This window comes from Coptis chinensis, chromosome 3, assembly GCF_015680905.1.
Source record: "Coptis chinensis isolate HL-2020 chromosome 3, ASM1568090v1, whole genome shotgun sequence".
Lineage (NCBI taxonomy): Eukaryota > Viridiplantae > Streptophyta > Magnoliopsida > Ranunculales > Ranunculaceae > Coptis > Coptis chinensis.
In genome coordinates, this window is record NC_141458.1 from 107,875,015 (window position 1) to 107,897,573 (window position 22,559).

At 35.9% G+C, this 22,559-nt stretch overlaps 2 protein-coding genes and 3 non-coding genes across 5 annotated transcripts; 3 read left to right on the forward strand and 2 right to left on the reverse strand.

Moving 5' to 3' along the window:
• Positions 1–7,211: 7,211 nt before the first annotated feature.
• Positions 7,212–12,075, reverse strand: LOC147512747 (uncharacterized). The gene is made up of 8 exons (XM_086595756.1): positions 11,977–12,075; positions 11,268–11,306; positions 9,097–9,274; positions 8,892–8,954; positions 8,734–8,781; positions 8,564–8,623; positions 7,630–7,687; positions 7,212–7,488 (listed from the first exon to the last, which is right to left on the reverse strand). The coding sequence occupies exons 3-8, from the start codon at positions 9,178–9,180 to the stop codon at positions 7,448–7,450; spliced, it is 354 nt and encodes a 117-aa protein (XP_086451882.1). The 5' UTR covers positions 9,181–9,274; positions 11,268–11,306; positions 11,977–12,075; the 3' UTR covers positions 7,212–7,447.
• Positions 9,748–9,819, forward strand: TRNAQ-UUG (transfer RNA glutamine (anticodon UUG)). The gene has a single exon. It is a non-coding gene; the product is annotated as a tRNA-Gln (tRNA).
• Positions 10,294–10,365, forward strand: TRNAQ-UUG (transfer RNA glutamine (anticodon UUG)). The gene has a single exon. It is a non-coding gene; the product is annotated as a tRNA-Gln (tRNA).
• TRNAQ-UUG (transfer RNA glutamine (anticodon UUG)) lies at positions 10,924–10,995 on the forward strand. The gene has a single exon. It is a non-coding gene; the product is annotated as a tRNA-Gln (tRNA).
• Positions 11,050–13,382, reverse strand: LOC147512751 (uncharacterized). The gene is made up of 7 exons (XM_086598787.1): positions 13,343–13,382; positions 12,963–13,051; positions 12,771–12,846; positions 12,415–12,464; positions 11,977–12,318; positions 11,268–11,306; positions 11,050–11,070 (listed from the first exon to the last, which is right to left on the reverse strand). The coding sequence occupies exons 1-7, from the start codon at positions 13,380–13,382 to the stop codon at positions 11,050–11,052; spliced, it is 657 nt and encodes a 218-aa protein (XP_086454913.1).
• Between the last annotated feature and the right edge of the window lie 9,177 nt (positions 13,383–22,559).

The following is a 22,559-nucleotide window of genomic DNA, read 5'->3' on the forward strand; positions in this document are numbered from 1 at the left end:
AGTTTTATTAATAACTACAACAAGATTTAACAGCAGAGAAATTTGTATGAAGACTTACATGAGAATGAATCCTGAGAGGATCAAATGAACTGAAACTCCTGTTCAACGTTTCTTTCCTTTTAAGAGAGAGAAACTGAAGAAGAAAAATGTAACATTGTATTCTTTGAAGAAAATGAAGAGAATAGAATTACAGAGTTGGTATTCAGGTTTTACTGGCGTTTAGATTTTCAATCAAGTTTGAGTGTTGCTCTGTGTTTTTTAAACGTAACGTTAGTTTTTGTTTCTTCAGGGATTGAACTGTGCAACTCTAGACCAGCCCCTATTACATTCAGTGCAGCTCCCCATGTATTGAGTGTGGGTCAAGCTAACTAGTATACTGCGTGGCAGTGGGGAGTGAGCGGAGCTGCGGGGGGAGAGAGAGTTGGGTGATGCGGAGGAGAAAGAGAGATGGGTGAAGGAGAAAGGGTATTGGGGCGAAGAAAAAATGAGAGAGAAAGTGAGGACAGACAGACATAAACCAACCAAGTTGGTTTTTGTCCGCATAGCCCCCCTTCTGCCAAGATCGTTCGCTCCGCTCACTCGATAAGTTATTGGCCCTTCCGTGGTTCAGAATCTGGATTTGTCGTTTGGGTTTAAAATAGCCCTTCTATACAGTGAGGATGAAGATTTAGATTTTATGTTTTTTTTTTGGTAACTAAAGATTTAGATTTTCTATCGTGGGTTTTTAATTGAACTTCTTTTTATCACATATTTGTTATGTGAATAAGTAAAGTATATTATTATCGAAAAAAACAAAAAACAAAAAACAAAAAAAATACTAAGTAAAGTATATTAATGAGAGAGTGTTCCAGTGAAATGGGAAAGAACTCGTGGATGCACAAATTTAATAATTCATGTTTCAGGATAATCAGTTGGTAAAGATGATCAATTAGGATATTATAAGCTATACCTTTTGTTGTTTGTACTTGTTATTATGTCAACATTTATTATCAAAACCAGTGAGATATTGTGGAAAAAAAAGTCTTACAATTTATAGTGATGATTTTAATTAGAAAGAAAAGGTTTCTAGAAGCAGGAATGGGAATATTAGAGTCCGAAATTTGTTCACCAGAGCATATTTGTTGGTAAAACTCACTCGCTCTCCTTGTGCCCCACGTGTGTGAATTGATTTCGTTAATTTTGCCTTGGATGTAATTTTCCACCATGGTAGTGTGATTGCTCTAACTCCCACAACCTTGCTCCTGCTTTGGCAAGGCAGTTTAGCTCATCTGCCACAACCTGCATCAACCAATCAAAACTTATCCACTCTTAATTATAATTATGAGCAACATGTTTTTCATTTACTTTGTTAATATTTATTGAGTTATTCTTCTTATTATGACTTGTAAGCACTACCAATTTAAGTTATTATTCATTAGAATTTGGATTTGGATTTGCATCCCATTGATCAAACAATATGGACCAGGCCTCTCTGGGGATAAGCAGGGGCAGCTCAAGACAATCGGGGGCCCTAAGCAAAGTTCCAATAAAATTGTTATATCTTATAAATACGATTTGTTTACGTTATTTCATATGAATGCAAACCCTTAGTTTATTTAACAAAAAAATTAGAATATAACAATTATTGTAAAAATTAATCATAACCTTTTATTTTTTTCTTTCTTGAATAGTCTCCCCACAAATTTATTTTTTATTATTATTTTTTTTTTAAATATATAACTGGTATGTTTTTTTTTTTTTCAAATGTATAACTGATATGTTTTTTTTTTTCCAAATGTATAACTGGTATGTTTGTTTTGTTTTTTTTTTTTTTTTTTTGTTTATATATATATAACAAAACACTTAGAAGATAACAATTATTGTAAAAGTTGATCCTAACATTTTATTTTATCTTTTTTGAATAGTCTCTCCACAAACTTTTTTTTTAATTGAATTTTATTAATAAAAATAACATAAATACAAGGTGAAGTAGAAACATAAGAGTGTTGTGAGGGAGATCCTCATATAGAGAGATCCAATACAAAACACCATAAATACATGAGGAATAGTGGAATAATAAAAAAAAATGTCCTACACCTATAACACCGTAGCAGATCAAGACTACTATAAAAAAAAATAGCAGATCATGCATGGCCAAACAACAAGGTCATAAACTTGAAATTTCAATAGATTTATTTAACAAAAAATTACACAAGAGAGAGAGAAGAAAAAAAGAAGAAAAGGAAGAAGAAGAATAATTATACACCAAATAAAATAATATAGAAAAACCAAATAAAACAAAATAATGATAGAGATAAGATTGAAGTGTTGGCTTTAATGCATCACATTTGATAAATTGTCATAGGGTGATGAAGAAATTTAATTAGTTATGGAGGTGTGCCTGTTTATTTGTTGGAAAAGGCAAAAACACGAGGGAAACGAAGGGGTTTAATGTGATTTTATAATTTCCAATTTTCCAATATAAAATCGTTTATCTAACGGATTAAAATAAATAAAAAACAAATAGTGAAATATTTTTTTCACAATAAAACAATAATGGACTTAGGTCTGTAGGTGGGCTAGATATATTGGTCCCCAACGGCTGCAGGCTCTAAACGGCTGCTTATTTTGCTATAGCTAGAACCGGCCCTGGGAATAACACATTTACACATCTGATATAGATGCCATTTGCGATTCATCTTGCATATGCCCTTCTCGATCAGACCCACCATTTGATTTATTTCCTTCATTTGTCGGCTCAAATCTGATTCACCAATACTTAACAGAGTCCATATTTTCTTTCCGGTAAAATATATTGTCCTTGTCAATAAAACGACCTGTTGAGAATTCATTGTCGTGTCATTAGTTCTAAGGGTGTTCTACAATCGAGAATCTCGTTTGAGTTGGAGCACATTACCCCACTTTTCTCTTAACTGTATCAATCTAATTAACTACGTCCAAATTGGAAAAGCACCATTGGGTTTTATATCTTTTTGGTTGCAGGCACAAAAACGATCATTTGGAGAGGCTAATTTTTCTTCAGACAAAGCATGTATGATGTACAGGTGGAAGGGTGTTGGGATGGAGAGCATACTCTGCCATATACAACATAGACACAGAAACGAAGGGACTAAACAAACCTATACTATATCAAGTTTGGGAGCTGCAACTGCTTGTAACTTTACAAATTCATTTACACAATGTTGCTAATTTAGGAATAAGAAACGATATTCTTTATTAAAAATTAGGTATTTGTTATTGACTGACCCATATTGTATTGGGCAGACCCAAAAAAAAACAATTATTACAAGTGTGTCATTGGTCCCAAAAAGTCAAAAAAAAAAACAATTATTATAAATGTATAATTGGTCCCAAAAAGTTGAATTCGAAAACTCCAAGCTTAAACGACCTGGCTAGGTCGTTCATTGTGCAAACCAACGATATGGCCACACCGTTTGGACTAAGTCCAAACGGTGTGGTCATATCGTTGGGGTCCAAACGGTGTGGCCATATCGTTGGAGACTTAGTCCAAACGGTGTGCCCACACCGGTCAAGAGGCTAAGAAACAAAATTTTATATTTTTCAAAGTTTCAATTCCAAACGGTGTAAACACCTTTTTTGGACTAAGTCCCCAACGATATGGCCACACCGTTTGGACTAAGTTCCCAACGATATGGCCACACCGTTTAGGATTTGAACTTTGAAAAAATATAAAGTTCTCTATTTTTCTCTTAACCGATATTGGCTAAGTCGTTTGGGACTTAAACTAAAACGATACACCGCCACCGAGACTTTAATCAAAACAATATATGGCCACATCATTGGGGACTTAGTCCAAACGGTGTAGCCATATCGTTGGGTTTGCACAATGAACGACCTAGCCGGGTCGTTTAAGCTTAGGGTTTTCGAATTCAATTTTTTGAGACTAATGACACACTTGTAATAATTGTTTTTTTTTGGACCAATGATACACTTGTAATAATTGTTTTTTTTTGGGTCTGCCCAACACAATATGGGTCCGTCAGTAATAGGACTCTTAAATTATTAGGTGTTGATGGGTATCTGAATAAACCGGAACCAAACCGATCCCAAAACGTTTTGGTGTCCTTAAATGCTAGACCCAGTAAATGAGGAAAAATTCCTGAATGGTTTGGGGACAGCTTTTTTTCACTCCAGGTGCTTTGGTCGTATGTCTTGTTCACAAATGAATCTATAATGAATCTATAATGAATCTATTGGTGAACACAAATCTCCGAGTCTTCACAAACTGTAATCTAGTTTGGAAATTTATTCATTGCGATCTCACTCTTTTGTTATGTACACAACCTTTGTCTTTAATGTTATATTAATTATGCTGTTTATATTTGATGAATTAGACTCGTAACTTACATTTTATCGCCATGATCATGATCATGTAGAATGTCTAAATCTTACTTTTTTCCCATGATCATGTGGAATGTCTAAACGAAAAGATGGCAGTGATTCAGTTTGTGGATAGGCTCCTACTACTGTGAGTGTTCAAAAGCAAGCATAGAAAAACATCTGTCTGGTTTGATTTTAATAAATTGGAAAGCATTGCAAGAAGGTTTTAAATGTAATTACGACAAGTTGGTACACTAGTAGCATGGAAGTGCACTTGGCTAAGTTATGTAAGAACACTTGGACAGTTAAGGAAATTCAAAGAAGGAAAATTTGTTTGTGATTGGCTGTTTAAAATGGTAGTGGAATATATTGGATATTAATTGAGAAGAAGCATTCGAAGTTAAGCTCCGCAGACTTTATAAGAGGGGAGTCGGGGAGATATAAATATTTTCTTATAGTAATGAGTCATTTCTTCATAAAAATTTAAACACTAAAAGTGTACCAGTGTACAATGGATAGTTGCGAGTTGCGACTCTTTCTTGAATTGTGGCCTTTTTTATTGGGCTTAAAGGCGTTGGGCTTTGTTTTGTAAGCTTTCTGTTGGGCTTTTATTTTTTTTAAGTTGCTTATCGTTTGTCCGCGGTGCCAGTGCTGCTGTCTGCTGAGCAGGTCAAGGGTAGACGCTGACCCATTCGAGAAGTTTAATCATTCCCAACTTCAAAAAGGTTCCGACATACAAGATGTTTGAAGTAGCACTCCTCAAGTTTAGCCAGATTTATGTTTTTTTTTTTCGATAACACTATTCCTGGTGGGTGACTACCAGGAATTTGCTTTGAGGCCCAAGACGCAAACCCATGAGCTAAGCCATTCCTAACATGACAAACCCAACTGAAAACATTACTGTCAACTCCTGTAACTAAATAGGTAACATACTGAAAGACATAAAAAGAGTTCCGTGTTCCTGGAACTTCCTATTTCCTAGTACATTGGCTTTACATTACACCAAAATAGATGAAAAAAACAACAAAATAAACAAAATAATAATAATAAAATAAAAAAAACGAAAGAAAAACAAAACAAAATATTATTACCATTCGAGAAGTTTAATCATTCCCAACTTAAAAGGTTCCCGCTTTTTAGATGATACTTCTAGAAGAACGGAATTTTAAAAAATCCTTTTTCCTTCTTTATTTCTACTTGTGCGCACCCAAGCAAGATAGAACTCGTTATTTTTTCGGTCTCCCGGTCACATGGTTATGGATCGAATCCATTAGTATGTAACATTTTCTTTTCCAAGTGAATCGTTGTAATATTCTAAACTATTCATGAACATCACAGCAAATACAATTAATACATTTATTGCTCCCTTGTTTCAATGGGATCAAGTATACTTGTAGGTTATATATTCACTTAGCCAGCTCATACAATCATACTCAATTCAATTTGATGGAATTGTTTGATCAACCATTCTTGCAGAATTTATAGCCACAATTAAAGAATAGAGTTTCGTTTAGGAAAGCAGATCATGAATAGTAACTGCATCCAATCTCCAATTTCGAACTTTCGATTCTTGGAATGGTAGAATGCAATAGAAACAAAGACAGGGACCAGGTTACCTACTCCTAACATTAATTGATGATATTTTAACAATACCTTCTAAGGGATGGCTAGTACAAGAGGTTGAAGTAGCACTCCCCAAGTTTAGCTAGATTTATGTTTGGGTCCTTCTTTTCTATCTATCTGGAAGTTCCTACTTACTATTCCATGTATGTGGCTTAAGTAAATCCATCTCTGTAACGTTCTACACCATGGGGACCATCAAAAAGGTGTTGAAGAGCTCGTTAGGGCTTTCGGGTCATCTAATCTGAGGTGTCCAGAGGATGAGATTGTTGTAGACAAAATTGTCATGCATAAGCTCTCTGCGAAACATATTACAGAGGAGATCCCTGGCTTCAAAGAATGGATTGGCGGAAACTAGACCTTTATGAGGTTTACGTCGATCATGCAGAATCAGCTAGACAGTTTGAAGCATAATCTGTTAGAAGACTTCGAGGGCATGGTCCACTTGCCCAGCGTGGCAATAAGTGTTGATGAGGATAGCGTAGTGGAGGTCATTTTTGTAGCTTGGGTTTCTAACACAGAGCAAGTTTGGAGGCAGCGGTGTACAAATTCTCTTTCTGCTCCTGGTCCTGCCTTGCAGAAGAACGTAGTGGAAGGGGAGGATACGGGTGGAGGTGGTGGATGAGCCGCGGAGAGATTGAAGGAGATGGCTGTGTGAGAGTCATGATGATGGAAGGCTGAATCGTTTTCGAGTTATCCCTCGCCTATAGTTAAATGTAAATTGCACAATCACAGGGACGAGGGACGAGGGACTCTGCCTCTTATCACTGTTACCCTGATCAAACTTGCAAGTATCATTAAAGCAGCGGTTAGGTTAAATTAAAAATGGCCGGGGAACCTCTAGCATAGAAGCCCTGCTAAACTTTGTAAAATGAGTGGGTCTAGAAAGACCGCTCTACAATTATTTCCTCCATATTTCTGTGGGGTGGGATTTTGTGATTCATTTTGTTTTTTATCAGTAAATTTTATTAGTGTAGGGCAAGACCAGAAAGGCCACTACAATTAGAGTAAAGTGAAGGTTTTGTGATTCATACACCTGAAAACAGATTACACAGCATCTAATCTCGGCAGATAAGATTTGCAATGGTCCATATATGGCATTATGGCAATGCACTGAGGAAAAGAACAAGCATAAGTTCAAAATAGATAGTGGCAATGGTGCTGCAAGTCTCAGTATGTTCTTTCAGAATACACTGAAGTACAGAACTTATATTCCTCGTCACAAATAAATTTAATACCTACCAAGCAGATGCTAGAAGTTGGATATTACTATAATAAAAGGTTTATGACATTACTAATGTCGTGTCCAACAGTAGCTGGGGAGGTGGCATTGTAGGAATACACCAGTAAAGCATAGAATCATGTTTGTACAACACATCTTAACCACCTACATTCTGAAATGGCATTGGACAAGAAACTAGTTATCTTTTCCAATATAAGAATCAAAATAGGGTCTTATCAGCTGTGAGAAGCCACCGGCAAGCTCTCATTCATTGGTAGTTGCATCCTCGGAACTGTTACCTCCATCTGAGACAAGAGCATATGACGAAATTATTCTAAATACTTGAAGAGTTAGAGAGCTGCAATGCATATGGAATACTGAATTAGAAATATAAATGAATTCTTTTTCTTTTACTTGATAGTTAAATATGTCACTCGATGTCGTACCTTCGCCATCTGAAGGAGCATAAGATGATCTCCTGGATCGTGATTGTTGTTGTGTAGGCTACATAATAAAGGAAAAGAATTCAACAGTGAGATTTAAGCACCTGTTATACAAAACATACTTGGAATATCTCAGTTATTTAATAACTAAAGAACTTCTCTTAGCCTGTAGGCTGTAGGTCATGACCACAGACCACCAAATGAGGGGGTGTCAGATAGTAAAAGAAAAGGGGGGTGGAGACAGAACTGGATTTCAGAAATTCTTCAACATTCAAAGAAAAGCTTCCAGTAGGCTAGGGGTGGGCTAATTATGAATTGTTGTGTTACAGACTGATCACTAAGTGGCAATGCTCCCTCAAGCACAGCTGACCTGCATAGAAACTCCACTGCGTCTCAGACCAAGAGGGGCTTCCATCCGGATGGAAGAGTGAATGCCTCTTTCATCCAGAAAGAAAGAATACAGGTCTATGCGTAGGGTTGACTATTTTTACTAATGGAAACTTATCTAGTGCAGCAAAAGAAAACATACAACGTTGAGGAAGGAACTCAACAAACACACATAAAAAGAAGATAATAAGCCAAAAGTCCAAACACACATAAAAAGAAGATAATAAGCCAAAAAGTCCAAAACTGACCGACTGGAACCTTTTGTACACAGGCCTCAGGGTTACATTACTAAATAAACAACACGATACACAGTAAAACCCTAGGCATACAAGTTGCACATAAAATGCTCAAGGGTATCATTTTACAATAATAAAGCCGTTAAATTGTAATAAAACACAATTTGCAATCTATAAATGGGTTTTAATCAAACCGCGCCTCACGAATTTCTTTAATTGGTTATCCAGTGCATCTTAGTGGCTGATACAATGTGTGGGTGTATGTTGCTTCTGTGCCTTGTCATATAAATAACAGAAGCGAAAAAAGCAAGTACCTGCAATTTAGGTCGCAATGCTTCTAGAGGTCCTTTGGGCTTCTCTACAGGTGTTCCTTGCTGTAACCATCAACAAATCTATTAGGCACATATCTTGAAGTGGTACCAAGATAGTTGAATGATGAGTACTGCAAAGATAGAGGTGCAATACTCAGTAGCATAAAGAATACCTTTCCGAGTGCCCAATCAGCTGAATCGAAGAATGCACGTTCATGGTCCTAAAAGAAAGAAGTAAATAAAAACTTCTTAGAAACTAACACAATATTATACTCTTTCATATCGTCAAACCTACCGAACTGAAAAGCAAGAAACAGTACAATCCAGCTACCTTGGAAATGAGTGGAGGTTTTTTAGGCACAATTCCTCCATACTTCTTCTTAACTGCTTCCTCCTACAGGACAATATCAGATTTCACATCTTGTTTTGCAATGAGAAGTAGATTTTGGAAAATGACAACAGCACAACACCCTTTTTCTAAGAGGTACAAAGTCCTCAAAAGCACATGCAAATCAACAAAATAAACCTGTCAATACCTCCTCTTGAGGCGAAGGCATAGACTTATCAGGCTGCTCGGGAAAGTCTCCATCAGCCTGTCTTTCTTCCTTGCCACCCTCCATGCCTGTCAAAACCTTATTGGGATACTTTCCAATATAGCACTTGCATTAGCATAAACACTGATTCGATGAGCTCTTCTTTTATGTTGAGTTATATCTGGAAAGTTGAGTTGAGTGCAGTTCAGATGATATGAAGTAATTGACGAGGTAATGATCATGGAAATGAATTTATAGCAGTCATATGCATCGCATAAAAAAGGGAATCAGAGGTAATTAAGAGTATCCTGCAGGTGTCAAAGGCTCCATGGTGTAGTGGTTAGCACCTGGGTTCGAATCCCAGGTGGGACCTAAATTTTTTTTCTCTCTCTTTCCTTCAGCTAATTTTTCTTTTTTTGTTAGCTAAGCTACTATATACTTGTTAGCACCCAAATCAACAACATATTCAACATCAGTTCATAAAAGAACTGAGATCAGAAAATATTCCATTTATCGGAGTAAGATTTTTAGGCCCTTAGAAGAAATGGATTTCTGAGGATCCAAGAAATGCCAACATAGCTGGGGAACATGTCGCTGGAAATGTCACCCTTTCCAAGATCCACATAGTTTCCATTGTGTCATGCAAGTGTCAAAGGTTCCATGGTGTAGTGGTTAGCACTCTGGACTTTGAATCCAGCGACCTGGGTTCGACTCCCGGTGGGACCTTACATGTTTTTAAGTTAAGCCTTTTTCTTTTCTAAAGTGAAGATTTTCACCCAAATAAAAAATAGGTGAGATAACCTACAAGCACAAGAATAAAGGAAAAAGCTAAACAAGTACATCATCTAAGACTAAAAACCTGTGTCAGTGAAAGATATTGTTAAGCTACTACTCAATTTACTCATAATTGTGCACCAAATCAACAACAAAGATGAGTTATTCACCATCATGACTTCGGTTGGCCATGGACAAAATTATTTTTGGGTTCATACGAGAAGTGAGGTCAGAGCATATTCCATCTATCGAAGTAAGAAGTTTTAGGCCCTTAACAAGAAATGGATCTCTGAGGATCAAAGAAAGGCCAAGAGAGCTGGGAAACAAGTTTACACTTTACAGTAACCATGCACCATGTGTCAGTGAATACCTATGACCTCCATTCCAAGTTCCATATAGTTCTCACTGTGTTTTGGATGTGTCAAAGGTTCCATGGTGTAGTGGTTAGCACTCTGGACTTTGAATCCAGCGACCTGGGTTCGAATCCCGGTGGGACCTTGGCAGGTTTTCTTTTTCTCTTTTGTTTTTTTTTTCGTTTTGCTAAGCTACTATTCATATTTGTAAACACCCAACTCAACAAACATAGATGAGTTTTCACCATTGTGACTTTGATTGGCCATGGACACAAAGAATTATACTGTTTCAAATCAGAAGTGACATCAGAAATAATCCATCTATAGGCGTAAGAAGTTAAGAAGTTTTAGTTCTTACACCCTTTAAGAAATGGATTTCTGAGATACCAAGAAATGCCAACATAACCTACCATTCATTTTTGTAATCAGCCAAATCGACAAAATAGATGGTTTTTTTCACCATTGTGACTTTGTTTGGCCATGGACACAAAGATTAATGTGAAATAAAAAGTGAGATTAGAAACAATCCATCAATAGATGTAAGAAGTTTTAGGCCTTTTTAAGAAGTGGATTTCTGAGAAACCAATAAATGCCAACATAGCTGGTAAAAGTTTACAGCAACCATGCACCATGTGTGAAAGAAAATATGTAATCTCCCTGCCCAAGCTCCATACAGTTTTCACTGTGTTTTGCATGTGTCAAGGGTTCCATGGTGTAGCGGTTAGCACTCTGGACTTTGAATCCAGCGACCTGGGTTCAAATCCCGGTGGGACCTTAGCAGTTTTTTATTGCCTAACAGGAAACATGCTGTGCAGATTTTTGAGTGCTTTTATATTTTATCAATCATGGACTGAAAAATTTAACACGAATGAAAACCATAAAAAAGTCAAAAGATTCTTTTCAAATTTTCTCTAGGACGTTAAACAAATTTATTTCTTCCATGTCAAAAAATCACATTGGTTCAGCGATATATTTAAATTTATGAACATGTAGTCAAATGTAGCAGCAAGAAAAATCTAAGTATCTCTCGTACAATTAAAAACTTACCATTTGAAGAACATTGTTTTCTGACCTCAAACGTCCAGCCTACAGAACAAAATCCAAGCATGAGAATATCAACTTGTTGCCATAAGTACACAAAAATCTCATTCCTACGGAGGTCAACATGAGTATGACATAACTTCAAAGATTTAGAGTGAAATTTGAAAATAAATAAATAAAAGATCAACCTAAGCTTTGAAATTGTAGGACCACAATTCCGAAAATCATATCGAATTAATTAGTTAGAGTTCCCAACAAATAGCTAACATGGATCTGAATAGATAGAAATATATAGAATTTTTGAACTGAAGCTCACAGCACTTAGCTAACATGGATTTAAAAAAACGACTCAAAGGATTAAGGAATCCTATCACTATCTGCCTATCTGGACCTGCACATCCTACAAAAGTTCTTACAAACAAATGAACAATAGGTCTCTCCTTCAGGAAGCATCTGCTGTTTAAGCGAGTTACATGCATTGATTCATTCAGTTTGAAGTTTGATGGCAGATTATACCATGAAGTGGGCCAGGCTGTGATAGCAAGACGTGAAGGGTTTGTATGATGATAGTATATCGGCCTTATGCTCGAAAAGAAAATGAAAACAAAAAATGAACATCTCAAATGGATGAACTACATTTTAGGTAAAATTTCCAAGCATGCAAACTCTGATGATGCTATGCTCTAAAAAACATGTACTTGGATGTGTCACATACCACTTCATTAAGGTCCGTTTCTCCCTCGTCTTTCAAGAGTGGACTCTGTAAGAACCCGCTGATGACCTTTTCAGTGCGGCTCCCAAAAGATGTGTCTTGAAGGGTTTTTTTAGATGCAAAAGATTTATAGGTAGATCCCATGTCCAAATTTAATTTTCCAGGTTGCCCTTGAGATGTGAGTTCTGCAGTGTTCAATGCCAACGGCATGACATTTCCTAGTGGGTTTTGCATGGAGGACATATTCTTCATGCCCATACCACGTGTAAAGGAATCAGGGAGGTTGCCTTGACCAATGGATAAACCAGGAACGCCAAACTTCATCATCAAATTTGCCATAGCTTGCTAGTAAATAGAGATGGGATCAATTAAAGAAGGATGACTAGAACTCTATAGCATACCACAAAAGATAACAAAAAAGAGAGACAGAATAATTCATACCACAAAACAAGATTGAAGCCGATGTATCACACCAGGCTTTATAGCAAGGCCTGCCAAGTAAACATTATTGGTTAAGCTCCTCAAACATAGGCACTGTTAGGGTGTCCTGTGCTCTAACTGGAGCGTATGGCCACAAGTCTGTCTTACTTGACAAATCAATAATGAAGATTTTTCATAAGGTTATGTAGAAACAGAGAGAAGTATTTGAGGTGAATATCAAGGGTCCTACAAAACCTTACTAACAGTTTAACCGAACAAAATTGACAAAGTTGTTAAGTATCCGCTATATTACTCTACAGTTATTCCGTCTCACTTGAGGCATAATTAGTATCAATGAAATATTAAATAACACTTACCAACTCCAAATCCATGGCCAAAACCAACTCCGCATCCAAGTCCCGCTTCAATATTCTTCACTCCCAAACTTCTCAACTAATAACATTAACAAATAAAAGTACCCCCGGAAACTTAAATAGTGAATATTTATAGGTTTGAATCAGAACTAAACTTAAAATATACAAAATTAGGCCTACAAAGGGACAACTTACAGAGCTGTTCACATGTCTCCCAACACCAGAAAAAGCATCAGTTGCACCTCTAGCAGCACTAGTAACTTGTTGCAGTACTGGTATTGCACCTGCATCACAATATTTACAATGATTTTTCAGTCTTTTGGACTTTGTATAAACTGAACTACTCAAGTCCAGTCCACTGTTACAATTCTAGACCCAGCTTTTTATATGCACAGTTCGAGATTTTGGAATTCCGAAAATTTGAAAAACCGAAATTGATAATATTTCGATCCATGTTATAATTTTGAGTTTGACAAATTTCAAAATTATCAATATTTCGACTCTATTGTTTTTTTCATTTTTTTAAACCGAAATATCAGATAAAATTCCGACATTCCGTTCGGAATCATGAATACTGGTTATATGTTTTCCATTCTTCTTCTTTTTTGTTGGCATTTTAAAAGTGATAGATATGATTTTTAGTTTAACAAATTTCAAATTGGTTATCGCATTTATTGAATGTATAGTAACGTACTTGATATATATGACAATAACAAAAATGATTTCTAAGTGGAGTTGAAGTAAGCGGAAATAATGTGAGATATGAGTATATAATATTGTTTGCCTGAAGATAGCTTAGTGAAGAATTGAAGATGACTACGATATATTAGGGGAAACTAAATAGGAGGAAAGACAATGCAAATGCCAATAGCTTGGAATGTTACGAAAATGATGCACTCAAAACGTTACATTTGAGTTTGTTACGAAGAATGTGGTGGGGCAAGTGCAATGCTTTCCGTCATGTGTTTGCAGGTAGCAAAAGGGGTGAAACTCCTACAGGTATGCACTCGTGGATGAGTTTGTATTGGAATGCGAAGAAAATACAATTAAGGGATTGTACTTATATTCAGTCAAGAACAAGCATGTCAAAACACACTCCTTTTACTGCCTCGGTTACATGGTCCTGGAAAAAGCAAACAGGGAAGATTCAATCCTCATAAACAAAACCGTCGACGTTTCTGCTGGGTACCACTCTAGATTTTGATTTGGCACTGTTTACAATGGTCGCCAAGCCTATAAAATGATGCACTCAGAACGTTACATTTGAAGGTCACCAGTTCTTTGTGACTTATGGCGAAGATGGCTTTTACAACCTCCAATCGGTATATCAAGTATTTTGACATAACTCAAGAACCCAACGGACCACATAGGCTGAACAAAAGACTACTTCCTCTCGTAATAGGGACTAAAACACAAAACCCCGCACCTTCCTTCATTCATTTTGAATTGTAAAACTGTTTTTATTTGTTGTAAGTTTTGAATAGGGCGGGGTATGGTTTCGTCATATAAAAATCAAGTATATATAAAATATCTCTAAAATTTTCACAACTATAGTGAGAATATAATCAACAAAAAAAAAATATGGAAAAAAAAATTAATAAAAAACATTCCAATAAATCAACATTTTTTTTACTTCTCTTTTTGCCCTTTCAAAATCATCATTTATCATTTATTTTGAGTTCAAAACCATTAAAGATAGACAGATGTGTCTTCGAATGTTTTATGGGTTAATGAGACTAAAACAAATAGTCAAAGGCCCAAAGCCCAACCGGTCAATTTGTATAATTCTAATTATCCATAACAAACCCGTAAACTCTCACTCTTTTATTTGACTCTCAATTCTTAAACAACCATCAGACCTCAACCCAAAAAAACAAAAAACAAAAAACAAAAAGCAAACAATAAAAAAATAAAAATAAAAATTCAGAAATAACTTGCAACGCAGCTTGTTGCACGTTTGGCCTAATTATCTGTAAAACTTGTTATCATTATTAATAAAATTTCCACTTAAAAAAAAACAAAAACAAAATTCATAAAGGACTTGCGGCGCAGCTTGTTACACGTTTGTCCTAATTTTTTTGTAAAATTCGTTATCAGTATTAATAAAATTTTCACTTAAAAAAAACAAAACAAAAAAACAAAAAATAAAAAACAAAATAAAACAAAAACAAAACAAAGCAATTTTTTACTTTCAATGTCAATCTTTTATAGTTTTCTCCACATTATAATAGGGTTATATAGACTTATAGCATTATAGGAAATTAACAATTTGTTAAATTATTTGTAGACTTGTGGACTAGATTATGTAGATATATATATAGACATACTAGTATCAATTAATGACTTAAGTAGTTAACTTCGTCAGTCCATATTAAATTCTTAGTAGTCAAAGCACTTTAGTTTTGTGAATTAAAATAAATGTATAATTTTGTTAATCTTTATTGTTAAACAACCATCAGAGCTCAACTCAAAAAAAACAAAAAACAAAAAACAAAAAGCAAACAATAAAAAAATAAAAATAAAGTATATAAAAATAAAAATTCAGAAATAACTTGCAGCGCAGCTTGTTGCACGTTTGGCCTAATTATCTGTAGAACTCGTTATCATTATCAATAAAATTTTCACTTAAAAAAAAACAAAAACAAAATTCAAAAAGGACTTGCGGCGCAGTTTGTTGCACGCTTGTCCTAATTTTTGTAAAATTAAGTTATCGATATTAATAAAATTTCCACTTCAAAAAAACAAAAAAAAAAAAAAAAAAAAAAAACAAAAAAAAATAATTTTTTACTTTCAATGTTAATCTTTTATAGTTTTCTCCACATTATAGTAGGGTACTTATAGCATTATAGAAAGTTAACAATTTGTTGAATTATTTGTAGACTTGTGGACTAGATTATGTAGATATATATACAGACATACTAGTATCAATTAATGACTTAAGTACTTAAGTAGTTAACTTCGTCAGTCCATATTAAATTCTTAGTAGTCAACGCACTTTAGTTTTGTGAATTGAAATAAATGTATAATTTTGTTAATCTTTATTGTTTAGACTTTTTTTTTCGGAAGTGGGATGGAGTGTGCACATATTAATCTCGCACCCCCTGACTTAGAATCCTGACTCTGTCCCTACTGCCAAACCCCCACCCTCCTCTTAGGTGATTTCACATGAACTAGTCGTTCCACCCTCAGCACATGAACTGTCATTCCACCTTCTCTAATTCCTGATGGAAGTATTTTTCCCATCTCAAGGGATACAAGTTCCCCAATTTAGCTCTTAGTGCAGCACCAATTTGTCTAACAAAACAAACAAGCTCTATGCAGAGAGGATAACAACTTCTTTCAATCCAACCAAGGAAGGTCAGTGGTCTACACTGGATCCCAACTCCAGGATATCAAGTTATGAACCTCTTTGGTGCAGGCATATGAAGAAAAAGGAAAACATTAAACGAGTATCACAGAACTCTCATTTTGTGCGCCATGTAATAGCACTCGAGTTCAAAAAATTCCTCAAATCATGCATCTAAGTAAATCGAAAAAATGTAGGGGATCAGGTCGAATAAGTCTATGGTAAGTATGAAAAAGAAAAAGTGAAATAGTGAAGGATGTAAAGAAGCTAAGACATTTCCGCAGTCATTTGGAATATTCACAATTTCCGAAACAAACCGGTGAAATTCTAGGCTTAATGCCGAATCTTGGAATGCTAGTGGTCAATAACATTCTCCAAATGGGAGAACTTATTCTTGCATATAGAAGGCAATATATATAAAACAAACTTGTAGCATTTTTTCAAAAGCCATGGCTTTCTTTCTCATGAGTCAAGAGCATTTGCCTAGATTATGGAAAAGCCATGGGATATGGTCCATCTCCCCTCTATTTTCAGTAAATGTTATGCCAAACTCGATCTACCAAGGAAACACAATGAAAAAAAAGTATGCAGATCACCAATTCCACACAAAGAATGACTCCCCTTGCATCCAAAGCTTTCTTTTATTGTTCACCGCAAGCTTGCATTCCATTTTCAAAAATCTTAAATAGATGCCTCCATGACTTCAAACAATGTTCCGAACCAAGAAAATGCAAATAATCGCATCTTCAAGAGAATATCAACAAATTGTAAAAGCAAGCGGAGAAAAACAAAAGAGTACAATCCGGGCGACATCCGAAACTTCATTGGGCATGCATTCATATTAAATCAACGGCATTATGGCCTACAAAACTAATTCATATTTACGTGAGAACAAGATGCAATCCATCATAACTGCTTCAATTGATTTAAAGCCTCAAACAAGAATCGTCCCACAACCATAAGTACAACATCTAAACGATTTCACTTGATCACGCACCACAAGGTGTCAACTTCAAGCCGCGGTTACGGAAAACTACGTTACCTATAATAATAATACTAATTAAAAAAAAAATGTGAAATTTTGTTACCATAATAAATCTAAGTTAACATATCAACCGCGTGCAAGACTGCAAGCAATCTCTTTAACTAGTCCCTAATAAAAACACACAGGACTCGAGATCTCTACAACCGCATGTACGAGATCATCTCAGAATCTTTGTAACCGTGTTATCTCGCCGTTGATTCAAATCCGAGATGTGTGTCCACCTCTCGATACCGTGTGTGTGCTCCGAGATGTGTGTGTGTCTTGAGATATCTGAGATGTGTGTGTGGGGTACAGAGATCAATCTCTGTACCCGGTTATAGAGGAACCGGTCTCAAACACTAATCAATGATCACAGTTCCAAGGCACGGTCAGGAGTAGAAATGTTCCAAATGTCCCTAAGAACTCTAACAAATGAAAACTAGGATGACTAACTAAGAGGTATGGTGAGGGTGCTGCTTATCATTAGTTGTTGATTCAGGTCATGCAAGACAGTATAGATTACAATGGTCCACTTGGGTATAGCAAGACTAACACTATAGAGAGATTTCTATTACAGATAAGGATCAGAGAATCAAAGGGATGTAAGCGCATCTCCAATGGGGGGTGTAAACCGTATAGAGTGGAAATTTTACACTCCAAATATAAAAAAACTCTCTCCAATGGGGGTGATATACCGTAGGTAATAGTGTATTAGCTAATAGAGAGGTGGGGAATTCCCCTCGCCATTAGTTAATAAAAATCGAGGCGACACTTTCGGGCGTGAAAGTGAAAATAATTTTCGGACGTCACTTGGAGTAACGTCCCTTTCTAATTCTAAAGTAATTTTTTAACTCGGACGTCACTCCAAGTGACGTCCGAGTTTAAAATCTATTTTTTTTTACACTTTTCCATTGGAGAGCATAGAGTGTGGATATTTATAAGTTATACAATACTATACAATTAGAGGTGTAAAATCCTAATGGCACCTACGTGGAGCCTAGGTGGAGGTGTAATTTTACACCCCCCATTGGAGATGCCCTAAAGGGAATGGATTAAACGGAGAAAAATTGTAACTTGAAATCTCGTCAAGAGTATTTGCTCCCTGAATGTCCTTGGCAATATATCCAGGTCTGTCCTTTACCCCAGTTTATGGAGTGGTCAATAGATCAGTAGTTGTACCACACTTGCACTGTCATTACCATTGATCTTTTTTGTGAAATAAAAGTTGGTTGATGTTCTATGTTGCTAACCCTCGTAACCAATAACCTTCTTGTGAAATGTGTTCGTACTTGAACAAAAAAATTAAATTAAATTAAATCATCTGTAATTCGGGAAGGTGGCTCTGGTATTTGCACCACCTGGGGATTAACTTCCTAACTTAACCATCAGATTCTCATAGCACCATCATTCATGGGTTAGAGAAGTAAGCTTGGCCATCACTTCATCTGTTAACCATGTTAAGACTTAAGACACCATATATCTACATGTGTCTGGCAATATTATAGTGTAAATGTATAATCTAATTAGCCAAGAAGAATCTTCTTCTTAATTCTTCTTGGCTAATTATAATCCAAAAAAGAAGAATCGGAGAGATTCTCCAAAAGTAGAATTCACATGGCCAAAAGCCTCTCCTGCGGGCGAAAGCAGTGGTCTCCTCAGGGTTTCTCCTCCTCGTACCAACCCAGATCTTTTCTCAAACCCTAGCCTCTCACACTCAAATCTTACCTCCTCCACAACCCAAACCTCTTAGATTATTTTAGATCTCTCATCTGGAAGTGATGAAGAAGAAGAAAAAGAAAAAAAACTTCTTTTTTTTCGTCTTCTTTGTTTGTATGTAGGGGTTTCTCTAACCCTTTGGAAGATCGGCACTGGTCTTGCTATTCAGTTTCTTGAGATCTGGGTTCTCCGTTTTTTGCAGATCTTATTTTGTATGAAGACCATGAATAAGCCAGATCTAGGTTTTTGTGGGTGTTATGTTGGTGGTGTTTGGTTCAAGCCGATTCTTCTAGGTCTAGCATCTCTCAATCGGCCAATGTCATGGGTTCAAAATTGAGTCCTAATTTCTGGTTTGGCTTTAAATTTTGTTTGTCCAAAGCCATGGCTCTCTCCCTAAATCTACCCTCTCCGGATTGCTTGGTTTGGGTACCTTGGTCGGGGCCGCCCGCTCATTTATTGGGCTTATGGTGGGGGCGTTCTTTTTGAATTGCCAATCTACCGCCTTTGTCGTGGAGTTTTATCTTGTCGCGATTTGAATTTGAAGACTTTCGAGTCTTTACTCAGGGGAGATCCAACACGGTGGATGTAATGAGCAAGTTTGAAGTCGGTCGGAGAAGAGGATGGGGGGTTTCCAATGTGGTTTTGTTGCTTGCTGTTGGGTGCTTGGATTTGGTGGAGCTTATGTTGAGAATACAGATTTTTTAGTGCTCTTGTTTGTTACAGTTATACTGATTACATCCTTGTTTTTTCTTGCTTTCGGCTTGTTGTCCCTGAATGTAATGTTTTTATCTGTGAATGAATACAATCAGGCAATTATTGAAAAAAAAATTAGCCAAGAAGAATCGAATCTAATATTTCAATTTCAGAGCAATATAATTGGTGATGTGGACATCAGGCCAATTTGCCGAATAACCTAGAAAGAGAAAAGGGTTTTTCGTTAAACGTTACAAAAGCAGTATGCAAAATAAAAATCTGAGACAAAATGAACGACCCAAACTGAAAATACCACAAATAGTAGACCACTCTACGTGCCTAAAATATAAAACGAAGATTAGGGTTATTTGAGAGTGAGAACAGAGGCGCAATGGTGAGTGCCCGGCTTCTAACATAGACTAGCTACTGTGCACGTGGTACCCACGTGGGATTCACAAACTTTTTTTTTTAATTTTTTTTTTAAACTTCTAAACATTAAATTACTATTTTGCCCCTAAAAAGTTAAAAAAATAATAATAAAATATGAAATTACCAAAATGCCCCTACTTCCACGCACATTCACTATTCACTATTCACTCGACCCCTCGTTTTTCTATATATTAAAGATTTTACACTTAACTTTCTCTATAATCTCATATATGGTAACCAAATTGACCATGATTCACTATAGGATTTTTAAATAGGAAAGCATATGTTGTTGTTATTGTTTTTTTCGAATCTTAATCCAACCTGCAAATTAACAGTAAATCCAATCCACTGCCTCTTTATGTTTTATTTTTATTATAAGTACATAGGGTGTGTAAATAAATATCATTTTTTTTTACTGGTCTTTTTATATGCGATTTGTGGTGAGAGAAAGTTGGTGTATTGGTGCCATGGATTTGTCAAATGTGCTCGTTAATGTTAGGTTTAGAGTTACCTGACCAAATTAAAATAAGAAAATAATGAACAAAATAGAACTCGTTTATTTGGCTTCATATTATCGTCCCCTGGATGATTGTTTATGTTAGCAATATCTTGATTTTTGAAACAAATTTATTTACGTTATGATCCTCTTTGTTGTTCAAAATGCAGACTAAGCGTACAAAGAAGGCTGGTATTGTGGGAAAATATGGTGAGTACTATCCATCCACTTAACTACTTGTCTTACCCCCTTTACATTAATTTTAAGTCAAACTCAATTCTCAACTGTAATACATTAATGAATGATTACCCTCTTAGAAGTGTTGAAGTTATAGGTCCAGAAACAGGTATATGAGCCTTAGAGTTAGCTAATCCAGTATAAGTTAGGTGCCTTTTTGACTTGAAGATAATATATGTTGGGCAATGTCTTATGATTAAATAGATATTGTTGGACGTGATTATTTTGACTCACCACATGGATATATGGAATCCCTTTTAGCCTTCTTTGAATGTTGAGCCACCCCTCTTATACTTCTTCTTAGCCACCCCCTTTCCCTTTCATCTGCCATGTTCACACTACCAGCTGAATCCAAGCGCTTCTTCCTTTTATCACTTGTAGTGACCCTCCCCGCTATGTGTCCCTCACCAGCCTCAGTTCCTGATCCCTTTATGTTATCATGATATGAACCTTTTTCCTTCTTTTTAGGACCTCGAGATACCATAGTTTTAAACCTTCTGCCACGCATGGCCTTGCTTTGAAACTGAAACCCAGTTGATTGATTCGGTATATTTGGCAGCGCCGCATTATCTGTCTGGATTTTCTCGAGGCTAGAGACATTTGCCTTGGAACCAGCTAAGATTAGGTTTGTCATGCGATATATTGACACAATAAATTCAGTCGTTTTAGATAAGATGCAAGGCACATTAAAAATTCACCTGGTCTATTTCTCTGAGGCCATCGTGCTCATTGATTAAGTTGCACTTGTTAAGAGTGGCTCTGTGGCTGCAAGGATTTTGGACTTTGGAGTAGTGTTCTATAGTCTCTCCACCAAACATCTCGCACCCACTGGCCTTGTAAACATTCAGCTTCGATATTCTTTTAGATGAGGACCCTGCATGTTTTATTTGACCGAAAAACAAAAGGGAAATTATAATTTGGCGTCTTCTCAGTTTTGTAAGTTTTTAATGCAAATACGCTATTCGGTTGAGAGTGTGTTTCCTAAAGACTCGGATATCATATAGTGTAGAGATACGAAACTTCTGGAAAGTTCATCGATAGTTTTTGGTTAATCTTTAATGTATATATATGCAAGGGAGCGAGTGATTGTTATTCTTGAATAAGTTTAATTTTAAACATGTCTATATATTACTAATCAAAAGGTACATATTAAGAGTTTATGTTAGTTTATCTTATTTTTAGTCACATACAAGATTACTTGGTAGTAATTTGAGTTTATCCTTGTGCAATTAGTTGCCAATTAAAAACTGCATTGCTAGCTGTCATGGGCAAATATCGCCAGCTGATATTTACGCCCATATATACATTTAAATATCGACCTTTATGTCAATATCTCCTTAATGTTGCAGTTATTGAGCAGGAAAGAAATAGAGAATAATAAGGGACACGGGTCAACAACTGACTGGAGGAGAGATATTTTAGAAGACTATATAAAGACCAAAGCAGGAAAGAGAAATCATCTCCCCGACAAAAACATTATAAACCAAAGAGAAAAATATAGAAACAGAGGGATCTTGTAATCTTCATTATTAAGTCAATAAACTTCATATTTTGTTCATCTCAAATCCCAAATATCAAGTAAACCATTTAGATTCTTCAATCAATCATGCCTAATCACCACACTAGCCAGAGTTGAGAATTTGCAAACTAGTTTTGACAAGTGTCAATTTCCTATTTGTCTCGCAAGCCTATATATAAAATTCTAATGAAACAGTTTACAACGATAAAGAATTTCTCATGTACCATAAACACCAATGCGAGTCTTTTCTAAGATTTGGAGGTTTGAGTTATGAGGGTCTATATTTGGGGGCAAACGAAAATAAACTCACAGTGTTTCTATATTTGGGGTCC